Source organism: Lissotriton helveticus, chromosome 11 (assembly GCF_964261635.1).
Source record: "Lissotriton helveticus chromosome 11, aLisHel1.1, whole genome shotgun sequence".
Taxonomy (NCBI): Eukaryota; Metazoa; Chordata; class Amphibia; order Caudata; family Salamandridae; genus Lissotriton; species Lissotriton helveticus.
In genome coordinates, this window is record NC_136072.1 from 1,074,297,013 (window position 1) to 1,074,312,931 (window position 15,919).

Sequence of the window (15,919 nt, forward strand, 5' to 3'; positions counted from 1 at the left end):
TGTCAGAGATAGGTTTAGAAACAGAGCACTGGGATGTCAGAGATACGTTTAGAAGCAGGACACTGTGATGCCGGATACACGTTTAGAAACAGAGCACTGTGATGTCAGAGGTACGTTTAAAAGCAGGACACTGTGATGTCAGAGATACGCTTAGAACCGAGCACTGTGATGTCAGAGATACATTTAGAAGCAGGGCACTGTGATGTCAGAGATTCGCTTAGAAGCAGGACAATGATGTCAGAGATACCTTTAGAAATAAAGCACTGATATGTCAGAGATACATTTAGAAGCAGGGCACTGTGATGTCAGAGATCTGGTTAGAAACCCAGCAATGTGATGTCAGAGATGCGTTTAGAAGCAAGACACTGTGATGCCAGAGATACGTTTAGAAACAGAGCACTGTGATGTCGGAGATACGTTTAGAAACCGAGCACTGTGATGCCAGAGATACGTTTAGAAGCAGGGCACAGTGATGTCAGAGATACGTTTAGAGAGAGAGCACTGTGATGTCAGAGATACGTTTAGAAACAGAGCACTGTGATGTCGGAGATACGTTTAGAAGCAGGGCACAGTGATGTCGGAGATACGTTTAGAAACCAACCGAACACCGTGATGTCAGAGATACGTTGAGAAGCAGGACACGGATGTCAGAAATACGTTTAGAAGCAGGGCACTGTGATGTCAGAGATACGCCTCATCTGAGGAAAGCGTAGTTTCAATCACTGACACTCAAATGTCCCGTCCACCTGTTCCCAAAATATCTATAAGTGACACTGCCAACGGTGGCCCCACAACATCGAAGTCTTTTTCAGCCATAAGCCCAGCTGCCAACGAACCACCGTTACAAACCACAACACCAAAACCAGCAGAGGCCACAGATTCGGGAAAACCAAGCAGAAGGAAGAAACACTAGTAGTTAATATTTCATCTAAACAACTCACTCAGACCCAAATGACAGTGTTAAGTATAGGCTGCTCTTTTGTTCCTACTAAACAAGCGAGAAACCTGGACTCTCAAATTGAGCTCTTCAGATTTACTCGTAAACTTAGACTACGACACTTTTTCTCTACCATTGTAACCACTATGCCCACCTCTGAGTCCACAGACTAGCAAGAGTTTAAGCCTAAAAGCACTTTTCTTCCACCTACTTCACACAAGGCGATTGATCTCTTTGAGACTTTGGTTAAGCAAGACATCGCTAAGCTACCTTCTATTTCTCATTCTAATTCAAATCTCTCTAAAAATGAAAAAGACGCATTGCGTTCCTTATAAATGAACACAACCTTGCATTTCACCAGAGCCGACAAAGGCGGCGCCTTAGTGGTCATGGATCAAAACAAATATGACCACAAAATTGAAGAGATGCTGAAAGACACTTCCACATATCTTCCATTGCCTCATGACCCTACAAATGAATTTGTAAAAGTTCTTGACACTATTCTAGCTAAAGCCATTGAGATGAAGTGGATTAATCACAAAACTAAGGATTACCGGTTCGCAAAATTTCCTCGCAGACCCCGTCTGTATATGTTGCCAAAAATCCACAAATCTCTCACTAACCTTCCCTTGAGGCCGATAGTATCAGGATGTGGTTCCATACATAACACACTCGGACGTTACCTCGACACTTTTCTGCAACCCATTGCTCAATCAAGCACTACATATGCTCAAGATACCACACATTTATTGAAAATTTTGGGCTGCATTGACATACCGACTGATGATGAGATATGGCTGTGTACGGTGGACGTCGTTTCACTGTACACCTCCATCCCTCATCTTGAAGGCATAGAAGCCATTGAATGGGCACTGTTGAAATCTGAAAATGTAAGAGCAAATCGTGTATTTCTCCTGGAGATTTTACACTTTTGTTTATTCCACAGTTACTTTCAATGGAAAGACCGTTTCTTCTTGCAGTCAAACGGTACATCGATGGGCTTTTCTGGAGCCCCCAGCTATGCCAACATCTTTATGATGAAATACGAAGATGAGACATCTTGTCTCGAGCGCAATGGTCCGATCATCTAGTTGTATTCAAACGATACATAGACGACATTTTAATTATATGGCACGGATCACGCTCTGCACTAGAACTCAATATTCATGATCTACACACCATCAATCCACGAATTCAGTTCACTTATCAAATCGAGGCAGTCAGCATCCCTTTTCTTGATGTGTCAATCACACTGAAAAATGACCACATAGAGACTTCTCTATACATTAAAAAGACAGATCGCAACAACGCTCTGGCTTACCAGAGCTTCCACCCCTGGTCACTAAAGCGCCATTTACCATACTCTCAATTTTTACGCATCAAACGTATAAACTCTGATGAGCAAAATGGAATGCGGACCATCGAGACCTTTAAGCATAAATACAAAAAGAGGGTACCCCTCTACAGTGATAGAACAAGCAGCTGTAAGGGCCTCGGCCCTTAAACGCCAAGATCTACTTGTCAAAACAGTTAAGCACGATTCTCCTAAAAGGGAGGTTTTTGTTTCTACATACTCAACTCAATCCAAATTGATGAAGTCCATCATACTTGAAAGATGGTCTCTGTTACAACTAGAACCTGATTTCAAAGGAATGTTTTCCGAACTTCCTATGTTTGCATACAAACGCTCACGGAATTTGAAAGAGATTCTGAATCAACCACCAAAACCCACAGCCTCCCATAGAGGGATGATGACCTGCATGAATTGTTCAAATTGTAGTAACATCATTACAGGCAAAGTTATTCACCATCCCAGGTCAGGAAAACCGATTCATCTGAAATTTAACGCCACATGTAACAGCCATCATCTAGTTTACTTCATTAAATGTCCTTGCTGCTTTTTTTATGTGGGTAAAACAGAGAGAGCATTGCGTACCCGCATCACAGAGCACAAAAGTCGTATTAGAACTAACACCATAAGCTCCCCATAGCCCAACATTGGCGTACCATGAGACACAACATCACTCAACTGAAATGTGGGGTCCTTGAGATTATTGAGCAACGCCCCGATCGAGATACAAGCAAATTTCTATCTCAACGCGAAATGTACTGGATTTGGTTCATGCAATCACTGACGCCATCAGGACTCAATGATAAATTTGAATTGGCTTGTTTTCTTTGATTGTATACTGGATTACCTATAGTTATGTACTTCACATGTGTATACTGTATATTGTTGTCTTTGCTTGTCTCTACCACATCCTTGTTTGTACTTCATCTCATCAGTAACATTGCTTCTATTTTTTATACTGTTGAAGCATCATTATGTAATGAATATTATACCTGTAACCCCTACTGCTGGACTATCCCAGATTTGACTTTTTCCATCTCACTTTTTTTCCTATCATTCTCTGTTTATCCAATATTCACTTCCTCCACTTTAAGATGGCCGCCACTTTTATCGGCATCTCGGCACTGTCTGCACCCTTCATCGCGGTCCCGCTATTGAGACTCGTTTGGCGTTCTGGTAGCACTACACCTGGATTCCCCCGATGTCGTTCTGAAGCACACATCGGTGAGTTAACTGGCACATCTCTGTATTGGCGCGCCATCCGTCTTTCTACTACATCGCCATATTACCGTTGTTATCCCTATTTCAGGACGTTACATTTCTCCACATTCGTGTCGAATCCTGGTTACCACTGATAGCGATTGGTAAGCCCTTTATTCGCACTGGTGTTCTCTTTAATTCGCACCACTATTTTTTGTATGGAGCTGACCTTTTGTTTTCACCATAGCTTCCCACTACACCATGCCGATTGACGGCTGATACTTCGTGTATAAGTTTTTGCGAGCGTCCAGCTCGCACTGGTAAGAGCCTCTCACTTCTACCACGCGTATGTTAATTGTCTCATTCTCACAGTTTCACACACCGTAAGCTACGCTGCACGCCACTTTTGGTATCGTTAAGGTCATCCTGCTCTCCCTCGGTTTTTTCGATCTCTTGGGATTTTTCATTTGCTTTTCTTATGGTATTACCTAGGCATTTCTTACAGCCATCTAAGAACCTGTACTTCAATGACTAACGCGCACTCCTTTCAATTCTATTGTTCCACCCCTCATCTCCTATAACTGCATCCCCACCCCTTTGTAAGAACATTAATGTTTGTAGCTGCCCCATGTCCCACTATGTACTATATTATTTCCATAGATTCCCCTGAAGAAGGGCTACCTCCTAAGCCCGAAATGCATTGGGATTTTTAATCTGAGCTCTAATTGAAGATTTGTTTGAATATTCTACGCCTGGATTTTGTGAATTGTGAACATCATCCCTGAACTTTATGATTTACTATAAAGACATTTAATTCAAAGCCTGAAGATTTTATGTTGTTCATCATAATGTGTGGTTCTTCCACTGTGTTTATATATTGATTTATTAGTTCAAATCTGCATCACACTTGTTAATGTTTACCTTAGTACACTCGTTTAGAGTGACTTGAGCAGTGCATCAGGTTTTCCAGATAACCATCTGGCTAATTTCTATATAGAGATACGTTTAGAAGCAGGACACTGATGTCGGAGATATGTTTAGAAGCAGGACACTGATGTCAAAGATACTGTTTAGAAGCAGGACACCGAGGTCAGAGATATGTTTATTAGCAGGGCACTGTGATGTCAGAAATATGTTTAGAAGCAGGGCACTGATGTCAGAGATAATTTAGAAGCAGGGCACTGTGATGTCAGAGATACGTTTAGAAACAGGGCACTGTGATGTCTGAGATATGTTTAGAAGCAGGACACTGATGTCAGAGATACGTTTAGAAGCAGGGCACTGTGATATCAGAAATATGTTTAGAAGCAGGGCACTGATGTCAGAGATAATTTAGAAGCAGGGCACTGCGATGTCAGAGATAATTTAGAAGCAGGGCACTGCGATGTCAGAGATACGTTTAGAAACAGGGCACTGTGATGTCAGAGATATATTTAGAAGCAGGACACTGATGTCAGAGATAATGTAGAAGCAGGGCTCTGTGATGTCAGAGATACGTTTAGAAGCAGGGCAGTGTGATGTTAGAGATACGTTTAGAAGCAGGGCAGTGTGATGTCAGAGATAGGTTTAGAAGCAGGGCAGTGTGATGTCAGCGATACGTTTAGAAGCAGGGCAGTGTGATGTTAGAGATACGTTTAGAAGCAGGGCAGTGTGTTGTCAGAGATAGGTTTAGAAGCAGGGCAGTGTGATGTCAGAGATACGTTTAGAAGCAGGGCAGTGTGTTGTCAGAGATAGGTTTAGAAGCAGGGCAGTGTGATGTCAGAGATACGTTTAGAAGCAGGGCAGTGTGATGTCAGAGATACGTTTGAAGCAGGACACTGATGTCAGAGATACGTTTAGAAGCAGGACACTGATGTCAAAGATACTGTTTAGAAGCAGGACACCGATGTCAGAGATAAGTTTAGAAGCAGGGCACTGTGATGTCAGAGATATGTTTAGAAGCAGTGCACTGATGTCAGAGATACGTTTAGAAGCAGGGCACTGTGATGTCAGAGATATGTTTAGAAGCAGGGCACTGATGTCAGAGATAATGTAGAAGCAGGGCACTGTGATGTCAGAGATACGTTTAGAAGCGGGGCAGTGTGATGTTAAGAGATACGTTTAGAAGCAGGGCAGTGTGATGTCAGAGATACGTTTAGAAGCAGGGCAGTGTGATGTCAGAGATATGTTTAGAAGCAGGGCAGTGTGATGTCAGCGATACGTTTAGAAGCAGGGCACAGTGGAGTCAGAGCGATACCTCACTCTGATGCCAGTTGTCAGCGATAAAGTGAGTCCCAGCTGCTGTGGGATCACAGCGCCCCCTGGATCACAGAAACTGTTCATCCATTGTCATCTAAATGGATCGCGCCACTGCTTGCAAATACGGAAGCCTGTCTGTATTTTGTATAAGTGCAACGACAGCGACGTCACAGTCCATGGTACTCCTCTAATTTCAACTCTTACGAAGGGAACGGAAAAATTAATTGCCATCTACAGTCTTTTATTTAATTAACCAATCGGTGTGTGTGCAGCGCATTGTGTGAATGCCTGTGGTACACAGCGGCTGCCAGCAGCTCCCACGAGCTGGGAACAGCTTCTTCCAAGGCCACGGGCCTGCACTCTAGCGCTGCTGCCACTTGGCCGGGCTTCAAAGAGCTGCTCTTACTGGAAAGCGCGAGGCCAGGAGGCAGGTGCAGTTTACTGCTGCAGGGCTATCTGCGAAAACAAACAGTGTGTTCCCTCTGACAGCAAATGTCCAGGGTGCCTTGGACACCCGCCAAGAGCATCGCCATTATACACTCCGCTTTCCGTCCGCCTATTATGCAACCGCCATGCCTACATGATGCGGTCACATATTCGCGACTGCGCCAAGTTAAGAACATTTAATTTGCTAATCGATGAACCTGCTTTAAACATTGCCCAACAAATCCCTGAGATTGTTTAACTGCAGGTCCTTAGTCACAAGCCCTTTTGTTAAAGCCACATGCAGAGTCGATTGGCTCGCCTGTAAAACATGTGAATTGAATTGCTCATGTGAATCGTTGTACATGGAATCAATTTAACTCCAATGTCAAATGAAATCAGGATTAGACAGGGATTGATCGAACTCGTTCTGCTAACACTGGCTCATGTTTACCGCAGTTGGCACCCCATATTTGATTCAACCCACTCAAAAAAGGATCTTAAGGCCTACTATGCTCAAGATTTGATTCAACCAAAAAAGAAAACTTGCATTTATTGCGATACTTCCAGATAAAGAACTGAGGACCGGTGGGACGGTATGTTAGAGGAGCATTTGTGAAACAAAAAGCTGAACTGAGGGATTTATTTAAGGCAGGGATACTTCATCTATGGGATTAATTCAGAATTAGGCAAGTGATTTTTGGAGCCAACCAGAGGACTGATGGTGGTGGACGGGCACCACTGTTGCAAACCATTCCAATTGTCAGACACATCCCCTTTCCAAGGTTCCCTACTTATCGTCATGTTGCAAAATCCAGGTGAACATACACTTCTCCATTGACACTTCATGGATTTTAAAGAATATCATTTGCTCTCTTCAGCAATGTAAACAAAGCAAATCCCAACGGAGTTTATGTTCACTGTATTGAATTACTTTTTTGGTACTAAATTAGAGAAAAGCAACACAAAATACCTGGAAACAAGTATATGCACTTTTATCTTTCGTCTTTCAACCTCAAGCTGCAGCAATAATATGGGCTATCACAATTTGAATTATTGTATTGTGAAGAGAATTGGTGGAATTCAGCATAACTAATAGTGTATAAGGACATTCTGTTATTTATAACACTTAAGATTTCAAGTACTGCAGTATTAAGGGCTACGAAAAAACAAGATTGGATGGAAGGATGCTACATGATCAAGTAAACTATCCACAAAGACGAAACATAACGATCTCCAAACCTCAAACAAAGAGTTCCGACAACTCCCGGAATGTGGCCCCCGCAATACGGCTTCGCTTCTGCACCGGACATGATGGATCGGCAGAAGGCCTCATCTGCACACTGGGCCTTGCATGAGACAACTAATGTCCATGAATAAGCAGAAGACAGGACAGGGTTTATTGGAGACAGGACTTCTACAGATACCCGAACAGGAGAGGTCAGCATGGGTGGACGAGGATTCTCAATGCAGCGTCCCCCACTGCGGCACAGCCTCGCACTGCAGCGTCTACAAAATTATAACCGGCTCAGAAATATCTTGAAAAGATGGCTCTGTCTTGTACAGGATGCACCTACTGCAGTGACTCTGTGTTATGGCACCAGCTTCAAGACACCCGATCAAGTATTTTGCTTAATATATGGATTTTACCTCACATTGTCTATAAATAAATGTGTTGCTGTTTGCTAATAACTGCTTATCGCTCGCTCTGCGGTTTCCCATGTCGGACCCAACTTAGCACTGCATGGATACCAGGCAATGTTCAGGAGCATAACTGATGTTTGAGCTAGAAATGCTACTGTGACTACTAAACACACAAATACAAATCCTACCATGAACGTATATTCACTGGTTCAAAGCCAGGGACCTCTTTATGGCCATTGTTGCTAGTGCTACAACCCTAACCTGGAGGTTTACTGAGACCTTCACTTTTAGCACCCTCTGGACAGCAACCTACAGTAGCACAATAAGCCTCGCGTGAGACATACTGAGGTTTTCAGTGGCCACTAACAGCATCCGGACAAGACCACCAGAGCGACAATACTAACCTGAAGCTGCCGATATTACTTTAATGTCGGCTGCGCTCTAGCGGGTAATGTTATCTTTACACAAATCCTAACATGGATGAACGGGTAACTTCAGGCAAGTCTCACTAGCACATACATCCTAACCTGGAGGTATAATTATTTTGTGGGAGAGAAGTGGTGGCGGTATCCCTCAACAGACCAAGAAAATCTCCAAAATCGAAGATCCTCTGGTAGGCAGTTCATGCTTGGGATGGCAAGAGTGAGTCCTTCTAACCACCTAGCCAATCAGAAAGGTTCAAAAACACAGACCTTTTCTGACTGGCAGATTTTCAAACAATCAAAGTCGCAAAAACAATCTACTGTTTCAGTAATTTCAATAGGGTAGAACACCGCCAATGAGAATAGGTCACGCTATTGACACATTCTAATTGGCACCATACACCTCGTTGGACTGGTCCACGGCGGCGCGTACACCCCCAACACTGGTAGTTTTTTATGTTCAGGCTTTAGATGTCTCCTGTATTAAATAAGGGTGGATTCTTCTCTGAACTGTTCTCTGGTAGACACCCTCACCATTAACGATTCGTGGCAATTTTAAGTATGACCACCCTTACCACAAAACTTATAGACGTGTCCATAGAGATTAGCGTCAAAGTGTACCTTATACAGATTCACTTACTCCAGATGTGGGTCTGTCAATCAAAAGGATTCACGTTGATATCATACAAAGTAAGGCAGACTACGTCTTTCATCCTTCCACTAAATCATCAAAAGGCACTTATTTTTCCCACTTACGAGAAAAATGTGAAAAGGTGTAATAAGGTAAACAAACTGTCCGAATAAAAGAGTCTGAGTGAAGACGAAACTACATCTTAGTTACAATATAGCCAGCAAAAGCAAACAAGTAAAAAAAAAATCTACTTAATTGTCACCGGAAGGGCTTTTATGATGTCCATGTAACACAATAAGCATTTGGGTTTCTGCTTCTGAAAATTCCCTTGGTAGGCAAAGGCCTCTGGATATTGCCAAAGGGCAACACCTTGATTATCCCAAAATGAAAATGTCAAATTCTAGATCATGGGAGTACAATGTTGGGCTAAGCGGGCTGGTCCTATGTCAGGCTATTCACAGGGAATACATTTGCATACAATTAATACTCTTAATCTAAATGTGAATTGTAGACTACCATCAGTGTGTATTAGAAAACAAGCTGGCATGCATCTGGCCCTGGTGTGGCAGAGTTCAATACCATGGCACCAGATGATGGACATTGGAAATAAGGATTTGTAAATTCTCAATTTGATATTTTTATCATTCGGTTTAGGTTCTGCACTTATTCAAGATGAATCTCACCAAATAGAGAGAGGTGCCCTTCAAATCAAAAGGGATAGGGTAAATATGTAAATACAAAGAAAGAGTCAATTTTGAACCATTCTCTCCTGTTTATTCATACCAATCCAACCACTTCTCCATAGGTACACTATAACATTCACCCTTTGTTATTACAAGATGCCCCCCTCTTAAAACACTGAACAATATTACAATACAAAGGTGTCTTATTTATTCAAAAGATTATTCTTTAAAAACAAATACCATACAAAATATTCTGCATAAAATGTCATTACAATAAAATCTGTTAAATGTGTTAAAATATTATTCTTCACATGTCCACTTCCTGATAAGATTCACATTTGTTTACATAATACACCATTCGCTCCCTTGTGGCAATCCCAGGAATGGTTCCCTCCGCTTTTGGAGCTAGCGATAGACTTTCTGGTCCTTCTCCCAACCTTTTCCAATCCTCTGCCGAATCCTCTAAGACAACCTCACAGCTTGGTCCTAGAACACTCTCTTGTTCTTTCAGCTTGGAAAAGTGCTGGATCTCCTAGTCTTGTTCTTTCATTTCGACCAAAGCTTCAGCCTATATCAACATTTCCTGGGTCCCAGGTACTTCCAAAGCCTACAAATCAGCCTGGTCTCTTTGGGCAAGCTACTGTTTGGGAAAATCTATTGATCCCTTTTCAGCAAATATAGTTTATATAGTGAACTTTTTGGCATTCGAAGCATCTGCAGGCAAGTCTTACAGTACTATTAATTTGTATAGATCAGCCATTTCCATGTCTCATTCTTACATCAATGGAAAACCAGTGGGAGAGCACCCGCTCATTTGTCGCCTGTTAAAGGGAGTAACATTTTCGAAACCCCCTCTTTCCGATTAAAGTAAACTTTGGGATGTTTCTGTTGTTTTGAAGTTTTTCATTGCTTGGCCTGAAAATTCTTACTTTTCTCTCAAAATGCAAAGCTTCTAATGCTGTTATATCTTTTTTCGATTAAACGTATTTCTGATGTAAAAGCTCGGGATATTACTTCGACAGTTTTCTCCCACCGGTGTCTTTTTCTCAGTCCACAGGCGCACTAAAACAAATTTACCCTCCGTTTCTTACCCTTACTTTCCAGCTCATCCAAAGCTCTGTGTTGCACAGTGTCTTAAAGTCTACAAGTCGCGAACAGTCAATCTTAGAACGTCCTCTGAGTCTCAACTACTCATTTCCTTCAGGAAACCTCACTACCCAGTTCCTCTCCCACTCTTGCGCGTTGGGTCAGATTGGTTATGTCTCTTGCTGGTATTGCTACCTCCATTTTTGGTGCTCACTCTTCCAGTGACGCTATGCCTCTTCTGCTTTCTGGGCTGGTTCACGACTAGAGGACATTCTCAGATCGACAGTGGCGTAGCTAGGTCTTCTGCCGCTCGTGGTGGTTCCAGGCTTTTCCACCCTGCGGCGGCCGTAAGAGGGGGGCCGATTAGGGGGAACTGGCGAACAAATCCATAATTTGCAGCCCCGCAAAGCCGGAGGGAAAAGCAGGGGGGGTGCCACCCCCAAAACCCGTCCCGCCCGGGGTGCACCACCCCCACACCCCTCCACTGCAGATCAGCAGACTAGTTTAATAATACTGTGTTTCGCACATTTTATTGTAAACCTGTTCACAATGCTGCTTATGATGTCGTTAATTTGCTTTAAACTAGTATAATAGGAGCCTCTGGTCTTGAAATAAAATGTAGCTTTTTCCTAGCAATTTACAAAGGAATGTCTTAATTTTATTAAAGACAAGGAGGCGAGTATTATCCCTCCTCAACACAGTTTAATCAGATGTTTTTTCCCTCCCTCTTAGGGGCTCCAGTGGTGTCTCCATCATCCTAACAAGATTTCAACTGGTGCTGTTCTTTCAGCTTCCGAGATGCCTGCGTTAGATCTTCCAGGACCATCTTCCAGGAATGCTCCGTTTTCTACTTATGGCCTCAGGTGCAAAGACTTTTGCCAAGAACTGTTCTCTTTTTCCTTAGCTTGCTTTCTTATTTTATCCAGCTTTCCTTTATTTATGGACCATCGTTGACTTCTCGCACACAGAAAAGAGGAGCTGTTCACAGTCAAGGGATCTGTTATAGTGTGTACTATGCTGTTATTGGTGCAGCTTTGTACTATAATTTCTCATTGGTCCTTTTTTTTTGGCCCCATGGGATTTGTAGTTTTATATTGTTTGGCTGCTGCAATTAATGAAACAAGATCAGAGAAGGCATAATACTCGCCTCCGTGTCTTTAATAAAATTAAAACTTTCCGTCATAAATTACTAGGAAAATCTACACTGCACGGCACAGGTGTAATTTTGCCCGGAAACAGTGTAAATTTGCCCGGCAGCGTGATCTGGCCTTCGAGTGTACTCAGGTGGCTCCTCACTCACGGTGGGCGGGATGAATGAATACCAGAGGTGCATTAAAGCATCATCGCGCACGATCCTCTCCGGGCTCTCAAGAGCCGGCAGCCATCTCTCGCATCCTAATGAAGACGGAGCTGCCCCCACTTCCCACCACTGAAGATGCCAGGAAGGATGTGCGCTTGCATTTGCTTATTAAAATCCTGCCTGCCGCTTCTGCCACTAATGTTTGTCTTAAAAGACGGATGGCTAATTAAACAATGAAACCAAAAAGAAGAAGAGGCCTGCTTCCTTTGTTGACAGATCACCACATAGGAGCCAGAGGATTCACTTAACAGGGCCAGGAAGGTAGGAGGGGGCAGTGGCGAAGCTGCTGGTACATTCAGCCCAATTCAGGGAGCTAGCTACCTTATAGCGTGGCCACAAATGGGCAGAAGAGGGCGTCAGAGTGTAAAAAAAGGTCTTATTTTATGGGCAGGGAGGACCTGAACGGCAAAATGTTATTTTGAATAGGGCTCTGAAAATTCTTGTACAGCAGAAAGAAGGAGGGACCCTGGTTTTATAGGACAGGCCTGAAGGGGTGAGCCTCCAAAAGAAACAAAATCTCTGACCTGCTTTATAATGCACTTGAAGGGGTAGAAATATTTCAGGCACAAATTCTGAAAAACTTTCTAAAAATCTTTTCAGACTTCTTTAAAAAAAAAAACTTGCACAGGTAAAGAGAGTAGGATTGTCTTGCATTATGTGTTCTTACCCAAAAATATATATTTTTTTAAAACTGCAGCAGTTAAAAAAAACACACATGCATTAATGAACCAAAGAATCTGATTCAATATCTTTTTGAGCTGTAAAATAGTCCTTCATGCATCGCAATGCAAGCAATCAACAAGGGGTGGAAAGATACACCAAACAGGCAATAAATAGCACGAGGCAATTGAGAAATATTCACCTGAGCAAAGTCAAAACCCACTCTATGTATATTTTAAAGAACTGGCACGGACAGGTCATTGCACAGAAAGGAAGTCAGGCTACAGAAACTATGCCATGCTTACTATTTGTCTATCAAGTGTGAATGTTCATGGAACAGCGACACGTGCAACTATTTAAAGAGATCACTGCATCCCTTATTAGAGCAAAGTAACGCGCAGAGGTAAGCGGCCGGCATTGCTGCATTCACTCCCTTAAGCAGGGCACAAGTCCTAAAAAAAGAAGTGGGGGGACGCTGACTTCACGACAGGAAGTGATGTCACGAAAGGTGGCTTGCACCATCAGACTCATTGCCTTCCCTCGCTCACCCCTTAGATGCGATTGCATCAGATAAGCCAGCGCGTTAGCAGCGTTCTGAATGAGCTCCGATCTCGCCCCAGAGAGGCCAAAGAGTGAATGTGTGGCTTCATTTGCTCCAGTTATCGAGCTCCCAGTAAAATAAGTGGGGTGACGCTGTCCACCCGCGTGGTACCCCGACTTGAGCCCTGCCCTTAAGGATATTCTTGCTCCAAACACATTTGAGCTCCCAGAACAATCTGGGTGTTAAGAATGTTGACAATCATTTGTGACTCAGAATCCCCAATTTTTCACAAATGTTTGGTGAAGTTAGGTTTTTTAGGAGGCGCGGAATCGCACTAGGCAAGAAAACTCCAACGTCCCTAATGAAATGTAAATAAAAACCTTCTTCTGTAAGGTATATGAGGAAGAAGGAAGCAGTTTTGGCTGTGGCCTGTTCGAAGACACACATTGGAGCCCTTTTCAATGAGTGGAGGGCATTTACGCAAACATCATCAGTTACCATAACATCTTCATCAAGCATCGGCAAAGCCAATCTGTCTGGCTTTAATGCACCAACACATGCAAATAAAGGCCTGCACAGATGCTGGTTGATTGGCATGTTTTGCGGATGGAATATGCAGAGTACAAAAAAATGAATCCGACTAATAGTGTGATGCTTGATAGCACATTTCATGGAAATCTGAAGCCTCCTACCAGTACAAGTTTACTGGAAACTCTCCGAGGCCAAGGCAGGAAAAGGAGAAGGTAACCAGGAAGTTTGAAAGTGAAAAAAATATTCTTTATCTGTTTCCGTCAAGAAGGTGCAGAGTGGAGGAAGCAAAGCAAATATGAAACCTTTAAGGAATATTTAGGGACAAGGTAACAACAGGAATTTAGAACATCGAGCAGAGATCACAGAAGAAAGTAGTGATAATGGGGATTTAGGGTACAAGGTCCTAAAGAGATCTTAGGGGAAGAAAAGCATTGGTTAAAAAGTAAAAAAAAATAACCCTCAACCAAAAAATCCTTAACATAAAAATTAAACAAATCACCTAGAATTTTTGCAAAATTCAACGTAAATATGTACAAAATGTTCACACAGATTGAAGGAATAAAGGCAACTGCTTGAAGAATCACTCACTTTTCGCGAAAAGTGTCCTTCTCCTGCTCGCTCCACATGTTCATGACCTGCCGGTCCTTGTACACCTTCATGGGGTCGTCCACCAGACCGTTCATGTTGATGAACTTGATGCGCTGCTGTTCGGCATCGAAGAGCATGGGGGGGATGACCGCCAGCTGCCGCATCTGCTTCTCAAGATTCTGTAGGGGGGACAAAATTGAGAAATGCATCAGTCTTCATTTTGCCAATCAACCGGGGTGATTATACTCAAAGAGAAAAAAAATACATAGACGGACTGGAGAATAAATCCTGGACTTCTGAGGAACCCCCATTACATTTCTTGTTGTTGCCGTCATCATAAATTTATGCTGAAAGAGGCTGTTGTCTTGTTAGTGAGCCTGGAAGCAATTCATCTTCCGCTCTGAAAGAAGGGTCACAAGCTAACAGCGGAGGCAAAATGGCTGATCTTTGATTGGCCGACACCAGTGAGTTCGACCCTCAAGACATGCATGTAAATTATTTCTGACGTCATCATAGGGGAGGTCATTGCAATTTTTCCATAGTTAATACTACACAAAAAAGGGGGGGGGCGCAAAAAGTGGCACCTTGGTGAAGTCTTAATGCAGTACCTTAATCTCAAAAAGTCACTACTTATTCTCTACAAACCAGCAAAATGTGCAAAGATCTATATGTAACGTGAATGTCACAACTTCTATTTACAGCTGGCGCAGACTTTTATAACATTCTAAATATGATTAAAAGCACACCACTGAGTTGGTTTACCACACCGTTTATTAATGTATGGAAATAATTGAGACTGTTGTAAGTGCTATATAAATGTTCAGTAATGCATTTGCAAACTTTCCGGTTTTCACCACGATGGAAGCTAATGAGATTTGTTCAGCTTTGTGCCAAGCAAACTTAAATATACACCAAAAAGTGCAAGCTTGATTTGTTAGCTCGGCTGAAGACAATGGAGCTGCCGGGGCATTAATTTGAGTCCATGCCTAAATATTATATATTTTAACTGGCCACTGTATTTATTTCAGCAGATTTATTTATATTTATTTCAGCTAACGTATTTAGTTTTGGTATATTTTAGTTTGACTTATTTGCCTTCATTTACTTGAGAACAACAAAAAATAAACATTGCTTTAATTTGTATTAATACTATTTATTTTTGTGATAGTTCCTAAAAAAGGCCAGATTATGACTCATGCGGGAACAAGGCGTTAGTATTCTCTCAACCCGGAAGCACCAGTAACACAGGTACTGGAACTTCCGGTATGGGGGAGTACTGGGCAATTTACAAATGAGCATCGGCAATGATGTGTTGGAACCTGTGTTGCCTCAGGGCCTTTGTTATAGACCTTTGACTGCTGGAGACTCGAGCAGCAGGCATTGAGCTACTGGTAGATTCAACTTTACAGTCATCAGCACATCTGCTATGAGCACAGAGTCGACAGCTACTGCAATAGGAACAGTTAATAAGAAAGGTGATATCTTCGTAGGGCACTATATATATATAGTACTTATAGCTAAATTCGAAAACTCAAAAAACAATGCTCAAAAGGTCCTCATAAATCAGTATACTTGGTGTGGTAACATCATAAACCATGCTATGGTTCTTTTCCTTTGTAACTTG

The 15,919-nt window shown here is 42.5% G+C and overlaps 1 protein-coding gene across 13 annotated transcripts in view; it reads right to left on the bottom strand.

The window, feature by feature from the left end:
- The window catches only part of NCOR2 (nuclear receptor corepressor 2), a 1,388,857-nt gene that overhangs the window by 618,539 nt on the left and 754,399 nt on the right, over nt 1-15,919 (bottom strand). For all 13 annotated transcript variants that reach the window (XM_078667637.1, XM_078667632.1, XM_078667640.1 and 10 more), the window contains exon 12: nt 14,296-14,474. In XM_078667637.1, coding sequence (XP_078523763.1) covers nt 14,296-14,474 — 179 coding nt within the window. The remainder of the gene's footprint in view (nt 1-14,295; nt 14,475-15,919) is intronic.